At 35.7% G+C, this 20,626-nt stretch overlaps 1 protein-coding gene and 1 pseudogene across 4 annotated transcripts; one reads left to right on the forward strand and one right to left on the reverse strand.

Moving 5' to 3' along the window:
- The first annotated feature begins 262 nt into the window (after window positions 1-262).
- On the forward strand, window positions 263-14,371 carry LOC142613735 (protein NRT1/ PTR FAMILY 5.4-like). 4 transcript variants are annotated; one of them, XM_075786214.1, is made up of 5 exons: window positions 263-338; window positions 1,027-1,477; window positions 1,609-1,841; window positions 11,021-11,544; window positions 12,908-14,371. In XM_075786214.1, exons 2-5 carry the CDS (start codon window positions 1,378-1,380, stop codon window positions 14,112-14,114), a joined length of 2,064 nt encoding a protein of 687 aa, XP_075642329.1. In that variant the 5' UTR covers window positions 263-338; window positions 1,027-1,377; the 3' UTR covers window positions 14,115-14,371. The 4 variants fall into 4 exon arrangements, with proteins under 4 accessions (XP_075642329.1, XP_075642331.1, XP_075642330.1 ...); XM_075786216.1 differs by lacking the exon at window positions 263-338 and having other exon boundaries at window positions 494-1,477; window positions 12,908-13,582; window positions 13,673-14,371; XM_075786215.1 differs by lacking the exon at window positions 263-338 and having other exon boundaries at window positions 494-1,143; window positions 1,343-1,477.
- Window positions 14,372-16,623: 2,252 nt separating this feature from the next.
- LOC142612359 (pentatricopeptide repeat-containing protein At3g09040, mitochondrial-like) lies at window positions 16,624-19,909 on the reverse strand (annotated as a pseudogene).
- Between the last annotated feature and the right edge of the window lie 717 nt (window positions 19,910-20,626).

Genomic DNA, 20,626 nt, shown 5'->3' on the forward strand with positions numbered 1-20,626 from the left:
TTTCTCTATTAATTCATCGATAGAAAGTTATGTCAACAAAATTGATACAGAACATCATACAAATACTTCGAAGACCAAGCAAACACCATTTGCTACAAATTTTATAAGAAAAAGTGTATTTCACCATATTCTACTACTTGTAGTAATTGCCAGGAGAAAAATAAAGTATTATATTTCATGTTGGAAACAATTTATGTTTTGCCTTAACTTTTTCGAGAGCCAAACAAAAAGCTAACCCCAATAATGTTTAATTTATCACCTTGTTGTTAACATAAAGTCATCAAGCAAGAGAATTATGCACCTTCAGTGGCCATTTTGAGATGCAAGAGCCTTTTAGTGTACGTTATTTGGTTGGAAAAGTGACTTCGAATATATATAAATTCAAAATTTGAAATTCAAAACCCACCTAACCCACCGACCCCCACTCGCCTTTATCAATCCCTTGTCTCCACGTAGCTTCTATCTTCAGACTTTTTTTTTTTTTTTTCCTTATCTCTACTCCTCCATATTTCTTCTTTTCTGTTTCTTTTTTTTCCATCTTTCACTCCTCTTTCACTACACGCATGGATTTATTCATTTCTCTTTCTCTCTTATTTGATTTTATTTCCCCTATTTTATTTGTGGTGGTGTTAATATTAGTGGGTTTTGGATTTGAAGATGGTGTTGTAACTAGTTAATTTTGTTCAAATTTGTAAATGGTGCTACTGTTATGGGATTTGTGATTGAAGAAAGAGTCATATTGTGTTTGATGCCATTGGTTGTATAGTTGCAAGTAATTTAAAAAAAAAAAAATTTAATGATTGTTTTGGTCTATTCCTTTTTTGATAATAGTTTTGGTATATTCCTTGTCTGCCGTCAACTTTGCTTCGTGGGTGATCTCTGAGATTTTTGATTAATTTTTGTGAATTCTTTGGCTTTTTATTATTGATAGGTTTAGAAATCTCAAGTGTGATAATATCTATGTTAATAGAACCAAGAAAGTAGTGAACAATTCAAAATCTATTTGATGATTTTTTTTTTTTGCAGGTTGGTCTATGGCGGCTGAATGTGTTGGGGTGGAGTTGCTATTTTTTTTTTTTTTTTTTTTTTTTAAATTTTAGATGTGAGCATGTTGTATATGTTTGATTTTGAATTTTTTTTTAGGTGGGTTTGTGTTTTATTTTGAATTTGCTGGGCTATATTGTTGTTTGTATTTTGTTTTTTTTATGTTTTTTTTTTATCTTTTGTTTTAATTACAATTTTAATTCAATAAAAAAAACTTTTTTCTATTAAAAAAAACTTTTGATTACCAAAAATTAATTTTCGGTAATTAGATTTTTTTTGGTTGGTTTTTGTGCTATAGGTCCAGTTGTTTGTAGTGTCTGATTCCCACCCATAATGGTAATGTGTGGTGAATGGTTATCAAGGATCTACGGCAAAGTCGGGAAATGGTATCACGATTATATCTTCTTCTCAAAGGCTGTGCTATTCATCTTTGGTAATAATTTCCGAAAATAAAGTAAAAGTTTCATTAATGTTGGAGTTGACAGAGAATAGATTTGTATTCTTCTTTTTTTTTTCTTTTTTTTTTTAAATAAAAAAAATACTGTTTTCTTCAATGAACTTCAGGACTGATTGTGAGCGTTAGCATGATCAACTTGGCAGTGGTGGAGATGTTTATTGATTGCCTCAATATCCTCGGGGATAAGAAGAATTTCAGGATCAATTTGCAAACAGCTGCAACAATCGTAAATCTTCAGAAGGGCATATCATCCGTATCAGCAGTTATTGTTGCGTATATTGCAGATTCCTATTTAAAATGTTTCACAATGATTATCATCAGCGCTTTGTCCTACACTACGGTAATTCCACATTCTTTTCTTGTGTAATAAATAGCCTTTGGCTGATAAAACTATTAAAAAAATAATTTGGAATTTTCGAAGGTAGGTTACATAAAATGAACGGAACAAAAATGCATAATGGTTTTGAGAAATACCTAACCCAACCTAGGTATTGATTAAGACCCCAAATTTTAATTTACAGCTTAATCACTTTTAAGGTAACCTTTTTTTTTTAATATAAAATGCATAGCAATTCAAATCAAATTTAAGTGATTAGTCAATTATAGCATGCATGAACATCAAAATAAGCATGGATAAACATATAGGGCATATATAAAGAGCAGGACGGAACTAGGGTTCAACCCCCACTATCTAGTTCTTAACAAAAGTGTGTATGTGATTCACCATTTTATATTTGGGCCTCCACTTTCAAAAATTTTAGGCCCCCTCCCCTACAATTTTACATTGATTTTATTATAATAGCATTTGCATTAGTTGTAAAATAGCACAAGACTCCAAAATTTTTCAATCAACCCCAAAATACACCCACATCAATCTATGAATCACTGTGCAAAAATACATTTGTGCTATAGTAATTGAGTAAATTTATACAAATACTGTAACACAAATGTATTTCTGCAAATTTACACAATTACAATAACACAAATGTTTTTTTTGTACAATGACATATAGACTAATGTGGGTGTATTTTGGGTTGATTGGGAAAATTTACCCAATTATTGTTGCTATGCAAATGAATGTTTTAGAAATTATTTAGCTTGAGGACAGTGACTTTTGGTTAAGGAAGAGAGAGATGATTTGAGATAATAATAAAAAATTGATAAGGAAGTAGTATTATGATGAAATGTAGAAATAAATAATAGTGAGTATATAAAATAAAATAAAAATGTAGGTTATTATGCTAAAATAAATAGAAATTTTTGCATGAGCTAATACAAATGCTCTAATATATTAAGAAACAATATAGTTTTTTTGTTTTTGTCTTTATTAGTAGATGATTACATTATAATGTATTACGAAACAAATTTTTTTTTTTTTTTGTATTTTTCTTTGTCGATTGTTTGTTAATACTAAATAGATACTTATTTGAAATTTCAACATTCTTTTTTTTACTTATACATCGGCCCCTTTAACTCGAAACCCTGGGTCTGTTCCTAATAAAGAGCAACCCACATAAAATTAAAGACACAATACCACAAGATAACACTAAATGTGTTATCGAAGAGAAAACGCGAGAACCAAGCAAAAAAACCTCTTTGTGGCACCAACACTTAAACGATCCACTAGAATAGATTGTTGCAATACAAATTACACGACACAACCCTCCAAGCAATATTGTGGTCTTGTACTCAAGAACTCTAACCTTTTGCTGGCAATTCCTCGACTCATTTCTCTACTCTAGCAATCAGAAATGCAATTGAGCTCAAATTGCATCTTCAAATCTCTATGGCTCATTTTGTGGTAGTTCCAATGATTCCCAAGGCTGCCAACAATGCTCACAACACTCTGGTAACACTCTGGTGATGATGGGTGTGAAGAATTTAATCTCCTCTCAAGAATTATGCTATGGTGAGAGGGAAAGAGTAGAGAAAAATGGTTAAGTGTTTGGGTCTCACAATTTATTGGTTTCTCTCAACGTTCAAATGAGAGTTAGGGTTTAATTTGTGGGAAATGAGGTTTATAAAGGATGGGTATAGGCTAGAGCAACAAGGGAGTGAATTCTTCGCTATTCTGACCATTCTAGTTGACCAAGGGTTAGGTGAAAGTCAGACAAATTTTTTCCCAATAGATTTTCAAATGCTTGACATGTGCCAATTTTCATGGGACCAATAAAATTATTTGTTTATTTGTCAAGTACGATTACTTAATTTACGAAGATGCGTCTAAGCCATTGAAATTTGATTTAATGATAACTTTCAATCCATAGGTCCAATTGAGGCGAGTGACCAGTTGTTTTAATCGTTAAGACATTATCATCATTTTGATTAGGGACAATTGAAGATCAAATGGATAGAATTAATATGATATCTCCAGGTATGAAATCACCATTTTACCCTTCATATGAGATTACATCTAAGTTGCAGAATAAGGTGTCTGTAATAATACATAATTTTAGATGTGAAATATAAACATATAAATTAGTTTAAGCACGTGTAGAAGACAATCTAAGCTTGTAATAAATAAAGTATGAAAATTATGATTAAGTATTTCCACGCACATCCTTAGAACATCGAACTCTACTCACAAATTATAACTAGATAATCATAACTAGCTTGACAATGCACTATGCCATTAGTTCAAAGGTACTAGGCCAAACACAAGTAATATGTGATCAATCATATTTAGGTTAAATTTTTAGATTATTCATTTTTTTTAATTGTTGTGTTTCTAGATTTTTAAAAACTCACACAAAAACAAATGAAAAGCATTGATCATATAACAACAAACAAGATAAATAACTCAAAAAAAAAAAAAAGGATGTATATTGCATGTGAATAAAAAATCTAATATGCAAAATATGTCCTACAAAGATCAGATTAATTAGATCAAGGATGGAGTAGAAACCTCTCAAGTTAGAGCGTCTTTATTCACCCAAATAGCTTTAATCTTCTACTTAGGGGTGAAGAAACATGGGGAGTGGGGAATTGTCTACACAAAGACAAAGATTTGGTACCAAACTTACCAAGGTTCAAAGAACTTAAGATTGACTAAATTTTCTTCACAAGTTGACCTTGGTATGCGATAGAACGAATATCAACAATTCTAGAAACTCCACGTTTAGCATGTTTCCTTGGGCTTCCTCTAGGAATCAATCTAGCAACATGATTTTGTTTTTGTCTCAACAAAGAACAATGTGGTCTAATATGACTAATAAAACCACAATGGTGGTAAGTGGGAACAAAATTTGATCCAACCATTTTCCTAGGTTGAGACCTAAACACGGGCTGCGACTTATGAGCTTCCACCATAAGCCTTTTGCCATTATCAAATCTAGCTAAATTAGCATTTATCTCCACTTTAGGATTCCTCTTATGAGGAGAAATGTATACCAATTTGCCTTCGGAGTTAGAGGACACACTTGGCACAAAATCAGGCTTATCATCAAGTTTGGCATAAGAACCTTTTTCCAATTTAGCATTTGATTAAGCTATGCCTTCTTTCAAACACTTGACATGTACCTTAAGAGAGTCATTTTTACACTTTAGTTCATCAACCGACTTCTTAGTTACATCAAGTTTAGCATCCAAATCCATCTAAATACATTCAATCACTTTTAATATTTCCAAGGAATTTTAAGCATGTTTTTTTAAAAAAAAATTTCAACCAACTTGGTGGATTCATCAAGTATTATAATTAAAGATTTAACAAACAAAATTGCTCAATGTCTCTTTGAATTTCTTAGACTTATTCTTGAAGAGCTTGTTACCAACAATTTTTAAAATTATCCACAGAATCATATAAAACATCATTACAAGCATGAGAACAATCGTACATAGATTCAATAGCATCACAATACAGGCAAAGAATCACACAAAGCTTTATCCATGACAAGTTGAGGGTCATCGATCACACTTAGGAAATAAATCCATAAATCATGTGTACCATGATCTGATACCTACTGAGATTACCTAACTTTAATTATGGTAATGACTTAGACCCCAAGTTGTAATTACGGGTAATTCCAATTTTAAGCTAATCTACCAATTTTTAGCCCAATTGTTTACATGATTAGCCAATTAATAATACAACAATAGCAAGCATGGATAATCAATAAAAGTAGCTCAATAGCAGCAAAATAAAGAGCACAATACTACATGATATCATCAGATGTGTTATTAAAGAGAAAAACTCAAAAATTGGTCAAAAAAACCTCTCCGTGGCATTGACTCTGAAATGATCCACTAGAAAGAATAGTTGCAATAAAAGATGCACACAAAACCCTCCAAGCTTAGTGCTATTCTAATACTTTGAGCCCTCAAGTCCTTTCTTCATCTAGTTGTAGAATCTACAATTGAGCTCCAATTTCATATTCCAAGTCTTCTTGGATGAATATGGGTGTGCTCTAATGATTCCTAGCAATCCAATCAACTTTCAACACTTAGGAATAGTGTAGATTGTGATGGAAATGATCTCTTCTAATAGATTTGACTATATTGAGAGGAAAAGAGAAGAGCGAATGGGTAAGCATTTGGCTCTCACAAATGGGTAGGTTTTCTCTCAATGCTAGATGGGAATTGTAGGGTTTATTTTGTGGGAAATGATGTATATATATGATGGGTAAAGGTTGGAACAACGAGTGGAATGATCCCTGTAGAATTTCAAATCAACAAACAGGTGTCCATCTTGTGGGTGCAACACATAATTTCACTCAAGTGAAATTCTCTTCTCAACAACAGCACTTTAAGTTCTAAACCTTCTACCCGGTTACAAAAAAGAAAACACCAATAATATACAATGTGTTGAATTGAATCACATGCAAATTGGCACGACATTAAGACAACACAAAAACAAGACTCAATAATAATATCACAAGTTGGTCCTCAAGGAAAAAAATTTGGCTCCCTCTTGCTTAGACAATGAATTCAAGATCCATGATAGGACCACACTATGACACCTTGTCCATGTATTGAACAAAGGCGCTAGATCAGTAGGTGATTGTGACATTGAACCATCTAAAATTAAATCCGATATTTTTCTTGTCTATCAATGCCATTTGCATTAACCTAAACCATGTAGAATGGATACGAGGGATCATATTTCTTGATTGTAACTGATGTTTAGTAAGAAGTAGATGAAAAAAAAGTAAATACCATTGAAAATTTGAAACGAAACTGATCAATAGTGATCTGACACCATATGAAATGAGAGAGAGAATTGACGAGAATTTGTTAATGTTTCCCATTGATTAAACTAGATTATAATGCATCTGTTATATTAGCCAAAATTAGAGAAACTAAACTAATCTTAACTGTTGAATAACATTGTTCATTAGTTGTTGTATAGTAGCAACAAACTTAACAGACTCCATTCACCACCTTGGCCAATACACGTGAGACATGTATTAGTGAGGCACAAGCAGAACACATGATGATCAGTAGTAAGAAGTAGATAAAAAAAAGTAAATGTCATTGAAAATTTGAAACGAAACTGAACAATAGTGATCTGATACCATATGAAATGAGAGAGAATTGTTGAGAGTTTGTTAATTTTTCTCATTGATTAAACTAGATTACAATGCATCTATTATATTAGCCAAAATCAGAGAAACTAAACTAATCTTAACTGCAAAATAACATTGTTCATTAGCTGTTGCATGGTAGCAACAAACTTAACAGACTCCATTCACCACCTTGGCCAATACACGTGAGACACGTATTAGTGAGGCACAAGCAAAACGCGTGATGGGACAAAATAAAACTACAACTTGCAGCCTTATAGTACAACACAAAACAAACTCACAACACAAGTATAAGTAACAACACCACTTGCCGTAGTGACTAAGCAACGTGTCGTTTAATTAAAAAAATTCAAATCCTTCATTTTAATTATTGCAAAAGCTATGCGACCTATGTTTTTCCTTCAACCGTGTTCTTTCAACTTCTGACAACTTGATAAAGAAACTCCCAAGCTGGTGTTGATGGAGCTGTAAGTCTCGATTAATGGTGGTGACTGTGTATGGAGGTTGCAATTTGGGTCATTGTGTGGTATGAGTGATTTCTATGAGTTAGCGTGGGTTACCATTGGTCACAATGGGTTTGTGTATTTGCCGGGAATATGGAAGCGCTCCTAATCGATTGAACCGGTCTGGTAAAAACTAGAATAATCGCTAAAAAATTGGTCAAAACCGGTCAAGAGCTGGGAAAATCTAGGAACTGGACCCTTTCCCGATTCTTTTACTGTTCCAATTTTTTTTTTTTTAAAAGATAAAAGATAAAAATATTATTTGATAAAATATGCAAAGAGTACATAAGAACCCTGCAAACAAAACAGGGAACCTCTGCTAACAGCAAAACAATTATGCAGGAAAACAAACTATCTCTGCATAGACCACACCATTATATCGGAACATTACATAGACAAACAGGGGTATTTAACCCTCTGCTAACAGCAGAACAATAATGCAGAATTATGCTGAAAACAACTTCTGCAGAATTCAAAAACAATACATAGAAACCTATAAAACAAGCAGAGGAGTCGGACAACCATTACAACATCACCGGACCTATACTGCAGAAGCAACAAATATGCAGAAAAACAAAACAGTTTCTGCAGAAACAAATAATTGTGCAGAAAAATAATGCTATGCAGTAACATGTAACCATAATGCATAGTACTACGCAAAATGGCACACCATTATAGCCAAACAAGGATAATGGTCACTATAAGGACTTTCTTTTTTTGTGTTACAGGCTCTTGTAGCACCTTTGGACAATGCTACAAACACAAAAGTTTACAACATTTTTTCACAACAGTTGGGTTGACAAATTTTTATTAATTTTTACTAGGACCAACATTTGACATCACTTTTTTACCTACTACTAATAAGCTAAACACATCAGTTAGGTGTGAAATTTTTTATGTCTATAGACTCTCTCAATATATTGAATGGTAACACGTATTTGAGTTATACCTTTAAAATAAGGATGAGAGGGCATATGTAAAAGTATTTGCATTAGTTTGTCTAAATTTTTCTGTTTATTTAAGCATAAAAACCTTTTTTTTTCTTTTTTCTTTTTTTTCTATTTTATACGACCACTTTTACAAAACACTCACATTAGATTATTTATTTTACCTTCCATTTTATTTAAATACTCATATTTATTCATTTTAATGCTATTTGTCATCTTAAATCTCTCTCTCTCTCTCTCTCTCTCTCTCTCTCTCTCTCTCTCTCTCTCGTTTAACATCAAAGGTTTAATTATCTTCTCTCCCCCCTCAACCCTAAGCTCTCTTTCTTCACTGGGTTTGGGTTTGATTTTGATTTTGGGTTATTTTAGGTTGATCAAGTTTGATTTTTGGTTGTATTTTGGGTTGATTTCCATTGTTGTAACAAGTTTTGGTAGTGGTGGGTGGACGAGATTTGTGTTTGGATATAGATGGTGTTGGGTTGCAGTGGGATATGTGAGAGTAAACAAGAGGGAGAGAGAAAATCTGATGAGAGTGGAGAGGTGAGAAAAAAACATTAAAATTTTGGAATAGAAAACTAAAGTAAACTTGTATATTTATACGGTTACTAACTTAGCAACTATGTAATGTTGCATAATTTTAGCTTAATTGTGAAAGAATTTTGGAGTTAAATTTGTAAAATTGGGCACTTTTTCTATTTATACATTCACTTATATGAATGCTCTAAGGGTCCGTTTGGATAGAACTTATGTTTGAAAACTGAAAACATTGTAGCAAAATAATTTTTAAACGTGTGAATAGTACCATGGGACACATTTTTAATGAAAAAGTTGCTAAAAATTGATATTTGTGGGTCCCGTGAACAGTGCACCGGTGCACTGTTCACGCAGAAAAGTCAAATATTACGGCTACTGTTCATGAACAGTAGCCATAACACTGAAATTTGTCTTGCCAAAAAAAGAAGGAAATGTGCCAACGTGAAACGCGTAGATGCATACGCTGAAACCAAACAGATACTAAGGCTCATTTCTCACATAAGGGTAAACCTCACAAATAAGGTGTCAATCTCATATGAGAGATGTATTACATGTCCGATGCATCTTAGGAGAGAGAGAGAGTGAGGGAGAGGAAAATGTAGTGACTAAGGTTGTTCTATCAGACCTTAAATGTGGAGCACCATGATGATAGACATTTTTTATGTGTCGAAATAGATTAACGATAATTTAAGAAGTTTCACAAAAATCTAAGAGCATTCCCATCAGTCCATGGAAAGTCTTCTAAAATGCAAAAAACAGTTCTTTTTACACAATTTGATCAAAAAAACACCCACATCAGTGGGTGTAAAATGGCGCAAAATATACACCCGACTGTGAAAATGAACAGTAACCGTGTAAATATACACAGCTACTGTTCACGTTTAAGCGATTTTTTAATTATTTTTTTCTCTCTCTGTCAAACTCCTTCTCTTCCCCAACCATTACAACAACCCAGCGTGCTAGAATAACCATCAAACCCAGCGCCACCACCAAACACCACAGCATAGAGAATTAACCCAAAATCAACAGAAAATTAACTCAAAATCAACGAAAAAAGCAATTCGAAAATCCAACTCAAAATCAAGACAAACCCACTGAAAACCCAACTCAAAATAAATCAAAACTCACCAGTAAACCCAACCCAAAAATAGTCCAAACCCATCGGAAAACCCAGCCCAAACCATACTCAATGGAAAACTCGCGTGAAATGCCCAACGGAGTTGGATCTGCTGCCCGATCTGCTGTTGTTGAGTCTTCCATTGCTGCCTCCAGATCTTCCATTGTTGTCGTCAGTTGGGGGTGGGAGGCGAAGGGTTGTCAGTTGGGGGTGGGAGGCGAAGGGTCGATGGTGGAGGAGAGAGGGAGGGGCGAAGGAAAGAGGGAGGCGGAATCAGTGGAGGGCTGAGGCGGCAGGCTGGATCGGCGACGTCGACAGGCTAGGTGAGGCAGCTATGAGGGAGAGAGTGAAGGAAGGAGAGGAATGGGTGAGACTTTGAGAGAGCTGAAAAAGGAAAAATGGAGAGGAACCGGTGAGAGTGAGGATTAATAAATAATAATAATAATAATAATAATAATAAAAATAATAATAATAATAATAAAAAAAACAATAAATAATATTATTTAATTAGAATAGATGTGTAAAATAGATGAACTGATGTGGGTGTTTTGGAAATGTGGTAATGTAAAATAGAAAAAAATAGGTTTTTAGTGTAAAATAGACGAAATATTTTACACGGACTGATGTGGTTGCTTTAAGAATGCGTTTGGATTCAACTTATTGTGTCTGCGTTTTCATTACTTGCGTTTTCTCCTCTTTTTTTTTCGTTTCTGCTGCTAGGGGGACAAAGTGTGCACTGTACGCGCACTATTCATGTACTTTTTCAGCAATTTTTATTAAAAATGGGTCCCGCAGTACTATTTACACATTTAAAAATTATTATGTTTTCAGTTTTCAGTTTTCAACAATAAGTTTTATTCAAACAGACCCTGAATATCAATTTGCCTTTCTTGTTGCAGGGATTGATGCTGTTATGGCGTTCTACTCGAAGAAACCGTATCCAATATGGACCTATTTATGTTGCAGCGTTGGCTCTAGCACTAGGTAAATATGGCCTAGATTCAATCCTAAAAGAATTTCTATCTAAACAGTTGATTGAGGGAGAAAATGAAAATTCCAACGAAAGTGAAGCCCAAATAGAGGGTCGTACAAATGTTTGGTGGTGTATTGCCTCGATTTTTGGATCTGCCCTTGCTGTCTTTTTCCTTTCAAATTTAAAATGGGAAGGAACCCTCTTAGCTTCCGGTGTGGTGATGGGAGCATCTCTTTTATTGTTTTGCTGCGGCTTCAAAGTTTACTGTCCCAAAAGACACAAAAGGAACTCCCATGTTATTTCCAAAGTCTTCAAGGCAGCTATATCCAAACGTTATCTCCCCTACCCTTGTACACCAACTCAGTTATCTTGGAAATCTGCATCAAATCTAAAGTTGTTCGAAGTCAGAAATAGTCAAATACTTTTTTTGCCAAAAGTTTTTTGGTTCAGGTTGGTCTCTTTCTTTCCGTGCTACACACATTACAAGTCTGTTTGTTTGAGATCCGCTTATTTTGTTGAAATTGAAAATTTTTTGCTAAAAGTATTATAGATAAAGGTAAAACTTAGCTGAAATCAGTAGCGGCGCTACATGTAGGTCAGGGTGGTTCCAGGACCACCCTGACCTGAATTCTGTCTATTTTTTATTTATTTATTTATCTACCTTTAAAAAAAATTAGAAACACTCTCAAAAAAATTTTATGCCAATAAAATTAAATTTTGGTAGATTATTTGTTACATTTTGGCTGGTACCAGTTTTTAGAAGAAAAAAAGAAAAACTTTTAAACTAACAAACTTGTTAGCACATCATGTCATTACTTGCGTCGAATGCCTAAAAAACAAATCCAACTATCGCAAAGGTCGCCCTTTCTTCTTCTTCCTTTTCGTCTTCTTTGTTTCGTCTCAGATATTCTGCTAGTCTACCTCTTCTTTCGTTTTTTACTCTAGTTTTTGCTTTGTCAAGTTTTTTCTTTAGTTTGTTTTTTAGACTTTTAGCTTGCTAAACCCACCCACGTGACAAAACTCAAAAAGCTAACAAAATATTTTGATTTCAAACTTATTTATTGAGTCTTGCCTCTTCCCAATATGATATACATATATACACTATATTTTTTGTTGTTGTTTTTCATTATTTAATTACATATTTATGTTTTAATATTCTAAAACAGTAATTGTTATGTAATAACTAAATGATTCGAGTGTCAAAAAAGAAAAACTAAATGATTTGTTTTATTTGAGGTTTACTTATTTGGATCAATAATTTTATGTTGTATAAGAAAATATAAATATATATTATTTTTAATTTTTTTTAGAAATCCCGAAACACCCTGAAATGGTACGTCGAAATAGATCTGTACCGAAATATTCCGTTCCACTAAACAAACCGAAACATGGTCCAAAACGGTATTTATAACATTTCTTTCAAGCAAAAAGAAAAAGCTAAAAAAAATTCGAACTTAAATCTAAAAAAGAAAAAAATTGTAACAGAGAATCTGAAGAAAAAAAAAATTGTAACAGAGCAAGCCCACTAAGGAACACCCTGAGAAACAATCCTGGAACCGCCACTAGCTGAAATAATACAGTTAGATCTATGAATAGTACCAAAAAGTGTAGTAAAACCCATGAATAGTAGCAAAAATAAGCTTAATAGTAAAATAAGTTAGTTTTTTAATTTGAAGCCAAGCACACTTCATATGTGTTTTCAAAACACAATTTTACAATTTTAACTAAAAGTATGTTTTTTAAACTGATGTGGTGTTCCATAGAATCCATGCATATGATGTGGGGAATTCATGGGGTAATTATGCTGATGCAGGTGGTTAGACAAAGCTGCTGTGACTGTAGAAAAAACCTCAAGCAGTCCGCAGGAAGAGGAGAATCTTTGCTCAGTTGAACAAGTGACCCAAGTGAAGTGCTTTTTGACATTGATACCTTTGTGGACAACCTTTTTAGCCTATAGTTTGGTCCAGGCTACCGGAAATACTTTCTTTATTGAACAAAGGAGCAACTTGAAAATTACGATTACTAAAAACCACAGGGCTCCTCTAGTTGCTTTCTTTGTACTCAATTCCTTTCTACGCTTCATAATCCCGCGTCTGTTTTGGTCAGAGAAAGCAAGAAATCCCAATGTCACACTGGTGAGAATTGGTGTTGGGATGATTTGTTCTATATTGTGTTGCATTGCAGCTTGGCAGGTGGAGGTCCACAGATTGAAAGAAATTAAGAGACTTAATCCTGCCAACCCATCTGACCCTATCTCCATGAGTATCTTCTGGTTACTTCCACAATTTATTTTGTTGGGACTAGCGGAGGGACTTGTCGAAGAAGGGCTCCAGGAATTTTTCATTAAGCATGTCACTGAATCGATGTGGAATTCTGGGCAATTGTTGACTGGATGTATATTAAGTTTCGGAAATTTCTTCAGCATACCTTGTGTTCAACTAGTAAGAAGCTGGTTCAAGGACACCATAAACGACAGTCATCTGGATAGGTATTTTCTGACTTTAGCAATACTAAGCTCTGTGTTCCTTTGCTTTTATGTGTACGCTTCAATATCTAACTCCAAGTATGCCAACCTAAGAGATTTATCAAAGGAAGCAGAATTAGCCCCTAATGTTTCAATGGAAGGAGGAGAGATGAAAGATGAAATGTCGCCGGCTTCTTCCTCTGCTCAAAACACACCTTTAGATGAGGACTTGGACGATTATTCTGTCCAACCTTCTCCTCTCCTTTCCTCTCATCCCCATCGATCTCACTCTATTTTAAACATACCCCAAGGAGATGGTGTTGAAGACAATACCAAACCCCTGCCGACTAGGAGGCCCTCTTTCTTATGGAGAAAGGTGTCCATTGTCATGGCCTCCACTCGCCACCTCCACTCCCGCTTAGCAAATGTTGAAATGGTTGGTATGCAATCTTCCCCGGATGTACGCTATGCTGAATCTATGGAGAATCTCCCTTCGCGGTCCCATGCATCCACTGAAGCAGAGGAGGTAATCTGTGATGATGAGCCTAGGAACTAAGTTCCAAGGTTTAAAAATTAAGCGACAACATTTTTAAAATGTTTGTACATTGTAATTCAATTTAATAAATAGGTTGGAAATCTTATCTATTAGTACTCCATTTTTTTGGTTATTTTCATCTAATATTACTTAGGGGGTGTTTGAGAGAGTAGTTTGAATTAGGTTGTTTGAGTGTTTTTGATATACGTGTGGGTGAAAAAGTGTGTGGAAATGTATGTAATGTTGTTTAAAATGTGTTGAAATGTGTTAAAATTATGCTGCCAAATACCCCCTTATTAGCTTCTTTTTTTTTTCTTTTTTTTTTTTGAGAATTGGCTTTATTTAAAGAAGTATCTAATTATCCCCAAAATCAGATATTGGGCCAAGATGCTCTTGTTATAGGCTGCAATAGCAGAAGCATATAGATTAATAGAAGAAGATAAGCAGATTAATTTTCGGGCTGTAGCTCAACAAGTTTTCTGGCAGCAACATTCCCTAGAACAACACTTTCATGGATGTTGCAGGTTGATAGAAAAATCTGCCATATATGATCATCAAGGTGAATGAGCATTTGTTTGATTGTCCTCTTAGCATCTTCTAGGTTTCCAACTCGTCCAAGCAAGTCAAACATGTTGGCATGTTGTTCTAAACGAATGACTAGGAAACACAGACACGAGTATGGGTTTGACATAACAACACGGAAATTTTTTGAAAAGTTAGGACACAAAACTGCAGGGATACGCATATTAAAATTAGAATACAAACCAAGAATAAGATCCAAAGAGTAAATAAAATATGAGCAACAGCTTGAAGGAAGAAGGTGAACTTGCCTTGCATTACAATGAGTAACAAGATCAGCAATGTTCCCACGAAAATAATCAACAAAAATCTGAGAGGCAGAAGGCCTCTTCCAAAAAGGGGGTCGATAAAGTCAAGAATATCAGCAAATGCTTTCCACTTAATAGTCTCTGTGCTCTCTAGAGCCTCTTGAGATCACCAACACTCCTGCAGGAAAACTTATATAAGGAAGAATTGAAACAATTGAAAGTACTGAACCATGTTAGACACCGTATGATCAATGATCATTATCTTATTAATATAGTTACTTATTTTTCTTCTACTACTTCCTTTATCCCATTTTCTTTTGCAAATGGAGTGTTTCCATTTTGATAGATTTTACTTTTCCCATGAAGTTGAAGATTACATTATTCATGGTAATATTAGCATTGAAATGGAGATGCATAATTCCATGTCTGGCAAAGATTATGTAAGCAACTTTAAAGTATATATCAGTCAAAAAGGGGACAATAGAAAGCACAAAGATATGATTAAAGACAACCACAAACCAAAATGCATAGACCTGAAACAACATGAGATCAAATTTATAGGAAACCCTGTGTAGAGCAACCATATGAAATGTAGCGTCCTCAAGAAATTAGGTGTCAGTTCCCTTGATATCACCTCCAGCTTACTCAAGTCAAGATATTACATCCTGCTTCTTGAAAATTTGAACTGATTTTAAATAGATGAATGCTGCCTATCATTAATACGACAACCAATTCCAATGCCTATAAGCATTCATTACTAAGTCATTTGAAAATGTGTAAGTTACATGTTGTAGAAAGATGTCACGAGCCAAGCTTGTTCTCACTGGGACAAGAGGTCGCTATGTGTAAAGTAGCCTCCTTGATATATCTTTATGCCATAAAATATGAGACTGTAAACATAAAACAAAACTAATATCCTAAGCATATGAAGTCCTAAATCTAATTATTATGTATGCCACATCCTCATCCACCATGGATTCCTCATTCACCCACTAGCCACTTTCTACCGTAAGAACCATAAACAATCTCAAAAGATAATGAATCCAATAAAGCTATATGATAAACTACTACTTATCCCAAAAGCTTAATCTGATAGGAGATTCTCGAATTTTAATCAATTAACCATTATTCTAACACTATATACCGGCTTACTTTCACCTGGACTCCAAACTCATCAGTCAAGCATTTTTTCTTTTTTGATCAAAGATTTGTCTATCCTTGGCAAAAATATTATAAGCAGAATGCCACAGCTTAAAAGAGATCAGATGAAGTCGAGGACAGAAGCAGACACTCTCCATGGGGGACTGTGTAGCAGCCAACTTCTAAAACTTTGTTATGACCACATTCCGATGTCAAAAATCACTTTGAACAGCCAAAAAAGCACCATTAATGCTGATTTACATGTAATATCTCATTTTTTTTCTTTCTAATGTTGTAGATTTCAGTCAAAAGAAGGCCACAGTTGTTAACAGTATCCGTGATGGAAAGTAGAATCAAATCATCGCTTTCAGTTGTGACTAGAAATACTGCCACTGTAGATTAACAACAGAGCTTTTAGCGAGCAATGCACACCTGTGCAGTCATAATTTTGGTTAATGACAGTTTATGGAGAATTCTCTCTCAGACTCATGTTAGTTAACTTGGAATAAACAGTTGCAAAGCCATACTTTATGGCCTTTTCAGACTTGCGCCTCTGACCGCTAGTCAGATAAATTTTCTGAAGTCATCTGTAATACATATGTTGAATGGATTTCATATGACAACTGATTTTAGACAACAGTTAATGATACTTGATGAGTTCTGGAAACACAAACACCCAGCAGAGTTAATTGCTGCAACAACAAAAAAAAAGAAAAAGAAAAATTTCTCTGCTTCTAATTCATATTTTCATCAGGAAAGCATCGTTTTGATCCAGTTTTGGTGACACTAACATCTGATCATACAACTTTATTATCTCCATATATATTTCTTTACTCTCAGGATGTGACATGTCGCCAGCAAAAAAGTAATGTACGGATCCTCCAACTTGAATCCAACTAGAACCAGGTTACTTGTGAACTACTTTTTCCATAATTTGTTTCCTCAATTTTCCAACATCACTCGACATACCAGCAGAAGCATAGAGATTTGACAGAAGAAGATAAGCAGATTCATTTTCAGGTGGGAGCTCAAGAAGTTTTATGGCAGCAACATTCCCCAGAACGACATTTCCATGGATGTTGCAGGCTGATAGAAGAATTTGCCATATATGAGCATCAGGGTGAATGGCATTTGATCAATTGTCCTCTTTGCATCTTCTAGGAGTCCAACTCGACTGAGCAGGTCAACCATACAGGCATAGGGTTCTAAATGTGGGATAACTCCATGAAGTTCAAACATTGAGTTTAATTAATCATTTGCTTCTCACCAGCCCTGCATGACAGCATGAAGTAAGAAATCCAAGAAAAGTTATCTCCTCTGATTTTATTCCAGATTTACACATTTTCTCAAAAACCTCAGAAACTTCATGAAAACAACCATGTTGAGCATATCCCATTATCATGGCATTCCAAGCAGCCAAATCGTCTGTAGATGTAATCCTATAAGCCTTCTGTGCATCACCAATGCTTCTGCACTTACGGTACATGTCAATAACAGTACTTTCAACAAATGCATCCTGATCAACTCCAAATTTAAGACACAGTGAGTGAACTACTCTTCCCTGTACCAAATCTGTCATTGCACCAAATGCTTTGAGGACAAATGCATCAGCATGGCAATATCTCTTTTGCTTCATCTATCCCATGGCATTTCCCATATTTTATTATCAAGCAAGACAACATAGAATCATTGAACATAAAGCCACATTTAATCATATGCAAATGAATTTGCATTGCCTGAATTACAGAATTCAAGTTAGAAACAACTTCAAGAACGCTAGCCAGAGCATATTCATTTGGCTGTAGTGAAATATCACGCATTTGAGAAAACACTTCAAGAGCCTGACTACTAAATCCATTCTCAGAATACCCAGCAGTCAGAGAATTCCAAGAAACAGAAACTCGATGAAGCATATCATCAAAAACATGTCTAGCATCATACATTCCACCGCACTTCCTGTACATGGACATCAATGCATTGCTAACACAAATCACTTTCAAAAACCCCACCTTTTGACCAAGTGCTTGGACTTGCCTACCGGAAATTAACAGCCTTGGGCCTGCATTGGCAGACAAAACATTGATCATTGTATACTCATTCATTTCCAAATCCCCAGATTGCAAAACTTTAATCAACTCCAAAATTTCCAAACCATCACAAGCAGTTCCCATCCTTTCTCAGTCCAAGACACAACATCTGGTTCAGAAATTTCATCAAACATCTTAACTGCAGCCACCTTATTCCCACACCTTACATTACATGTTCATAATAGCTTTATTCAAATGTATAGAACAACAAACCCATCTTAAAACCAATCCCATGAACCTGTTCCCCTTCTATGGCATCAAACAGTGCACCAAGCACCCCAGTCAAGCTAAACTCATTCAGCTCCAAACCCAAACCTCTCATTTCCACAAAAACCACCTTACCCTTCTCAAACTCCCCATTCCACACATACCCACAAATTAACCATAGCAGCACTCCAAACCACATTGTCCAATACCAAACACTCCCCAAAACACTTCTCAGCCTTTTCAACATCCCCAGCTCTCGCATAGTTCTCTATAAACCCACTCACCAAATAAGCTCCTGAGCCAAACCACATTCTCAAACAAACTCCATGGGCAGCCTCATTTTCCTCCAAACTTTCATACGCTAATCCAAAAAGCTCATCGTAAACACATCAGGTTCCAGACCCAGATGTCTTAAAGTGATAAAGAGCTCGGAAAAGGGTCTGGGTTGGCGAAACCAGAAATGAGAGCGTTGAATGAGACTGTATCGGGGTTATGGGTTTCGTAAAGGTACTTGGAAGCGCGTGAGAAATGTCCGAGTTTGGAGAAGTGGGAAATGAGAGTGGTGGAGAGGTAGGGGTCTAGGGAGTGATCGGACTTGATGAAGAGAGCGTAGGTTTGGTCAGTGATCTTGGCTTTTGGAAGAGAGGCTTTGAGGGCTTGTGGGTAGAGACCATTGGCGAGAAGGGTTTTTGATGAAGCCGAAAAAATCACCAGTGAGCCACAAGGTCCTTGTGGGCTCGAGTCAATACCTGCACAACACAACCTGCACAATACAAAAAGAGAGGACTAAACAGAGCACTAATGTGGTGCCAGTCAAATACACTCTGAAGGTCAAGTCAGAATTTTACACAACTCTAAAGTGTTAGAGTTGGGATGAATTATTCATACCTTTTTGAGAGAGAGTTTTAGGGGTTATATAGTAGTGTAAAGCCGACCTCCGTTTCTTGCATAGAAAGACGTTTCCTTATAGGGAAGATCATCATTAATGGGCGTATATTATGGAATTCCTCTCACGTTAGGATTCTATTCATATTGGGACTCTATGAGCTAGGGTTAATCGTGAGAAGCAAGTTATTTCCATTTAAGAGTTCTTGGAGATCACTTAAAAACTAATGGGATGCCACGTGGCCCTCAGATCCGTCTATCTAATATTTGGGCACCTTTGGGATCTGTCTACATTGTCCCATTGTCTAGCACCGTCATGTTTATTTAAATGACTCGGTCACCCCTAATTTCATCCTCTTCAGTTGCCCATCACTCCATGGGTCCGTGATCTCTGAATGGACGGTCCCATGGAGTGACGGTTCAATTCGTCTCTTGAGAAACGAACCTAACTTGACAGGCTGGCCTAGGGTCATAAATGTCGTAGGACACGTGGCGGTTATTCAGTGGCTCGTCACTTGGAACAAAGTGTCCCTTTGTCTTCTGTGTCGTTTCCTCTATATAAACCTGCCTATCCACCCCTCATTCTCTACTTTCCAAAGGAATCTTGTGGTCAGAGCACTACTGTCACCCTTGTCAGACAATCATACCGTTCAACTAATTTATCCGTCATCTACACCCTTTTGCTGCTCAACTTCAACTAGTAAGTACTCTTCTCTTTAAAGAAAAATTTTCTTCTTTCTAAATTTTGTACTTCTGTCTTCTATTTTAGATCTGTCTGTGTCTTAGGGTTTACTGTCACGTGTAGGTGACCGATGTCTAGTGCATTAAGTAACCATCCTTTTGTCTGCGATGGGGCGGGCTACGACGAAGTGTTCCCATCAATTCAAAAAGACCTTGACACTTGAAGTGAAGAGAGGAATCCGTCCGCTACCTCTCCTTTCTCAAGGGATGAGGGTTTGGAGATGGACAGGCCAGAGCGTGACTCTAGTGACGGCCTAGATGGCATTGGGCCCCTAATCCAGTCCGTCATCGGTCCTGATGGACTTAGGGAGTTCATAATGCTACCTTTGGGGATGATTAATGATTTTAGATCCACGGCCAAAGAATCGCACTTCAAAACACTTAGGGCTAAATACCAGATACCCGACAACATCCCTCTCTGTCTACCTCATAAGTCAGAGAAATGTCACTATAAAGGCGTTGAAGACGTCGGGGTCTATGAGCAAATGCTGAAGGCAGGGCTCAGATTCCCCCTAAGTTCACTCCACTGTCACCTCCTCCAATATCTAGGTTTGGCCGTCACCCAGATCTCCCCAAACGCCTAGAGGGTCTTTCTTGGCGTGGAGGTCTTGTATGGGGCTATGTCTGACGGAGCACGAAGGTTAAC

The sequence above is a fragment of the Castanea sativa genome, chromosome 10, assembly GCF_040712315.1.
Source record: "Castanea sativa cultivar Marrone di Chiusa Pesio chromosome 10, ASM4071231v1".
NCBI lineage: Eukaryota > Viridiplantae > Streptophyta > Magnoliopsida > Fagales > Fagaceae > Castanea > Castanea sativa.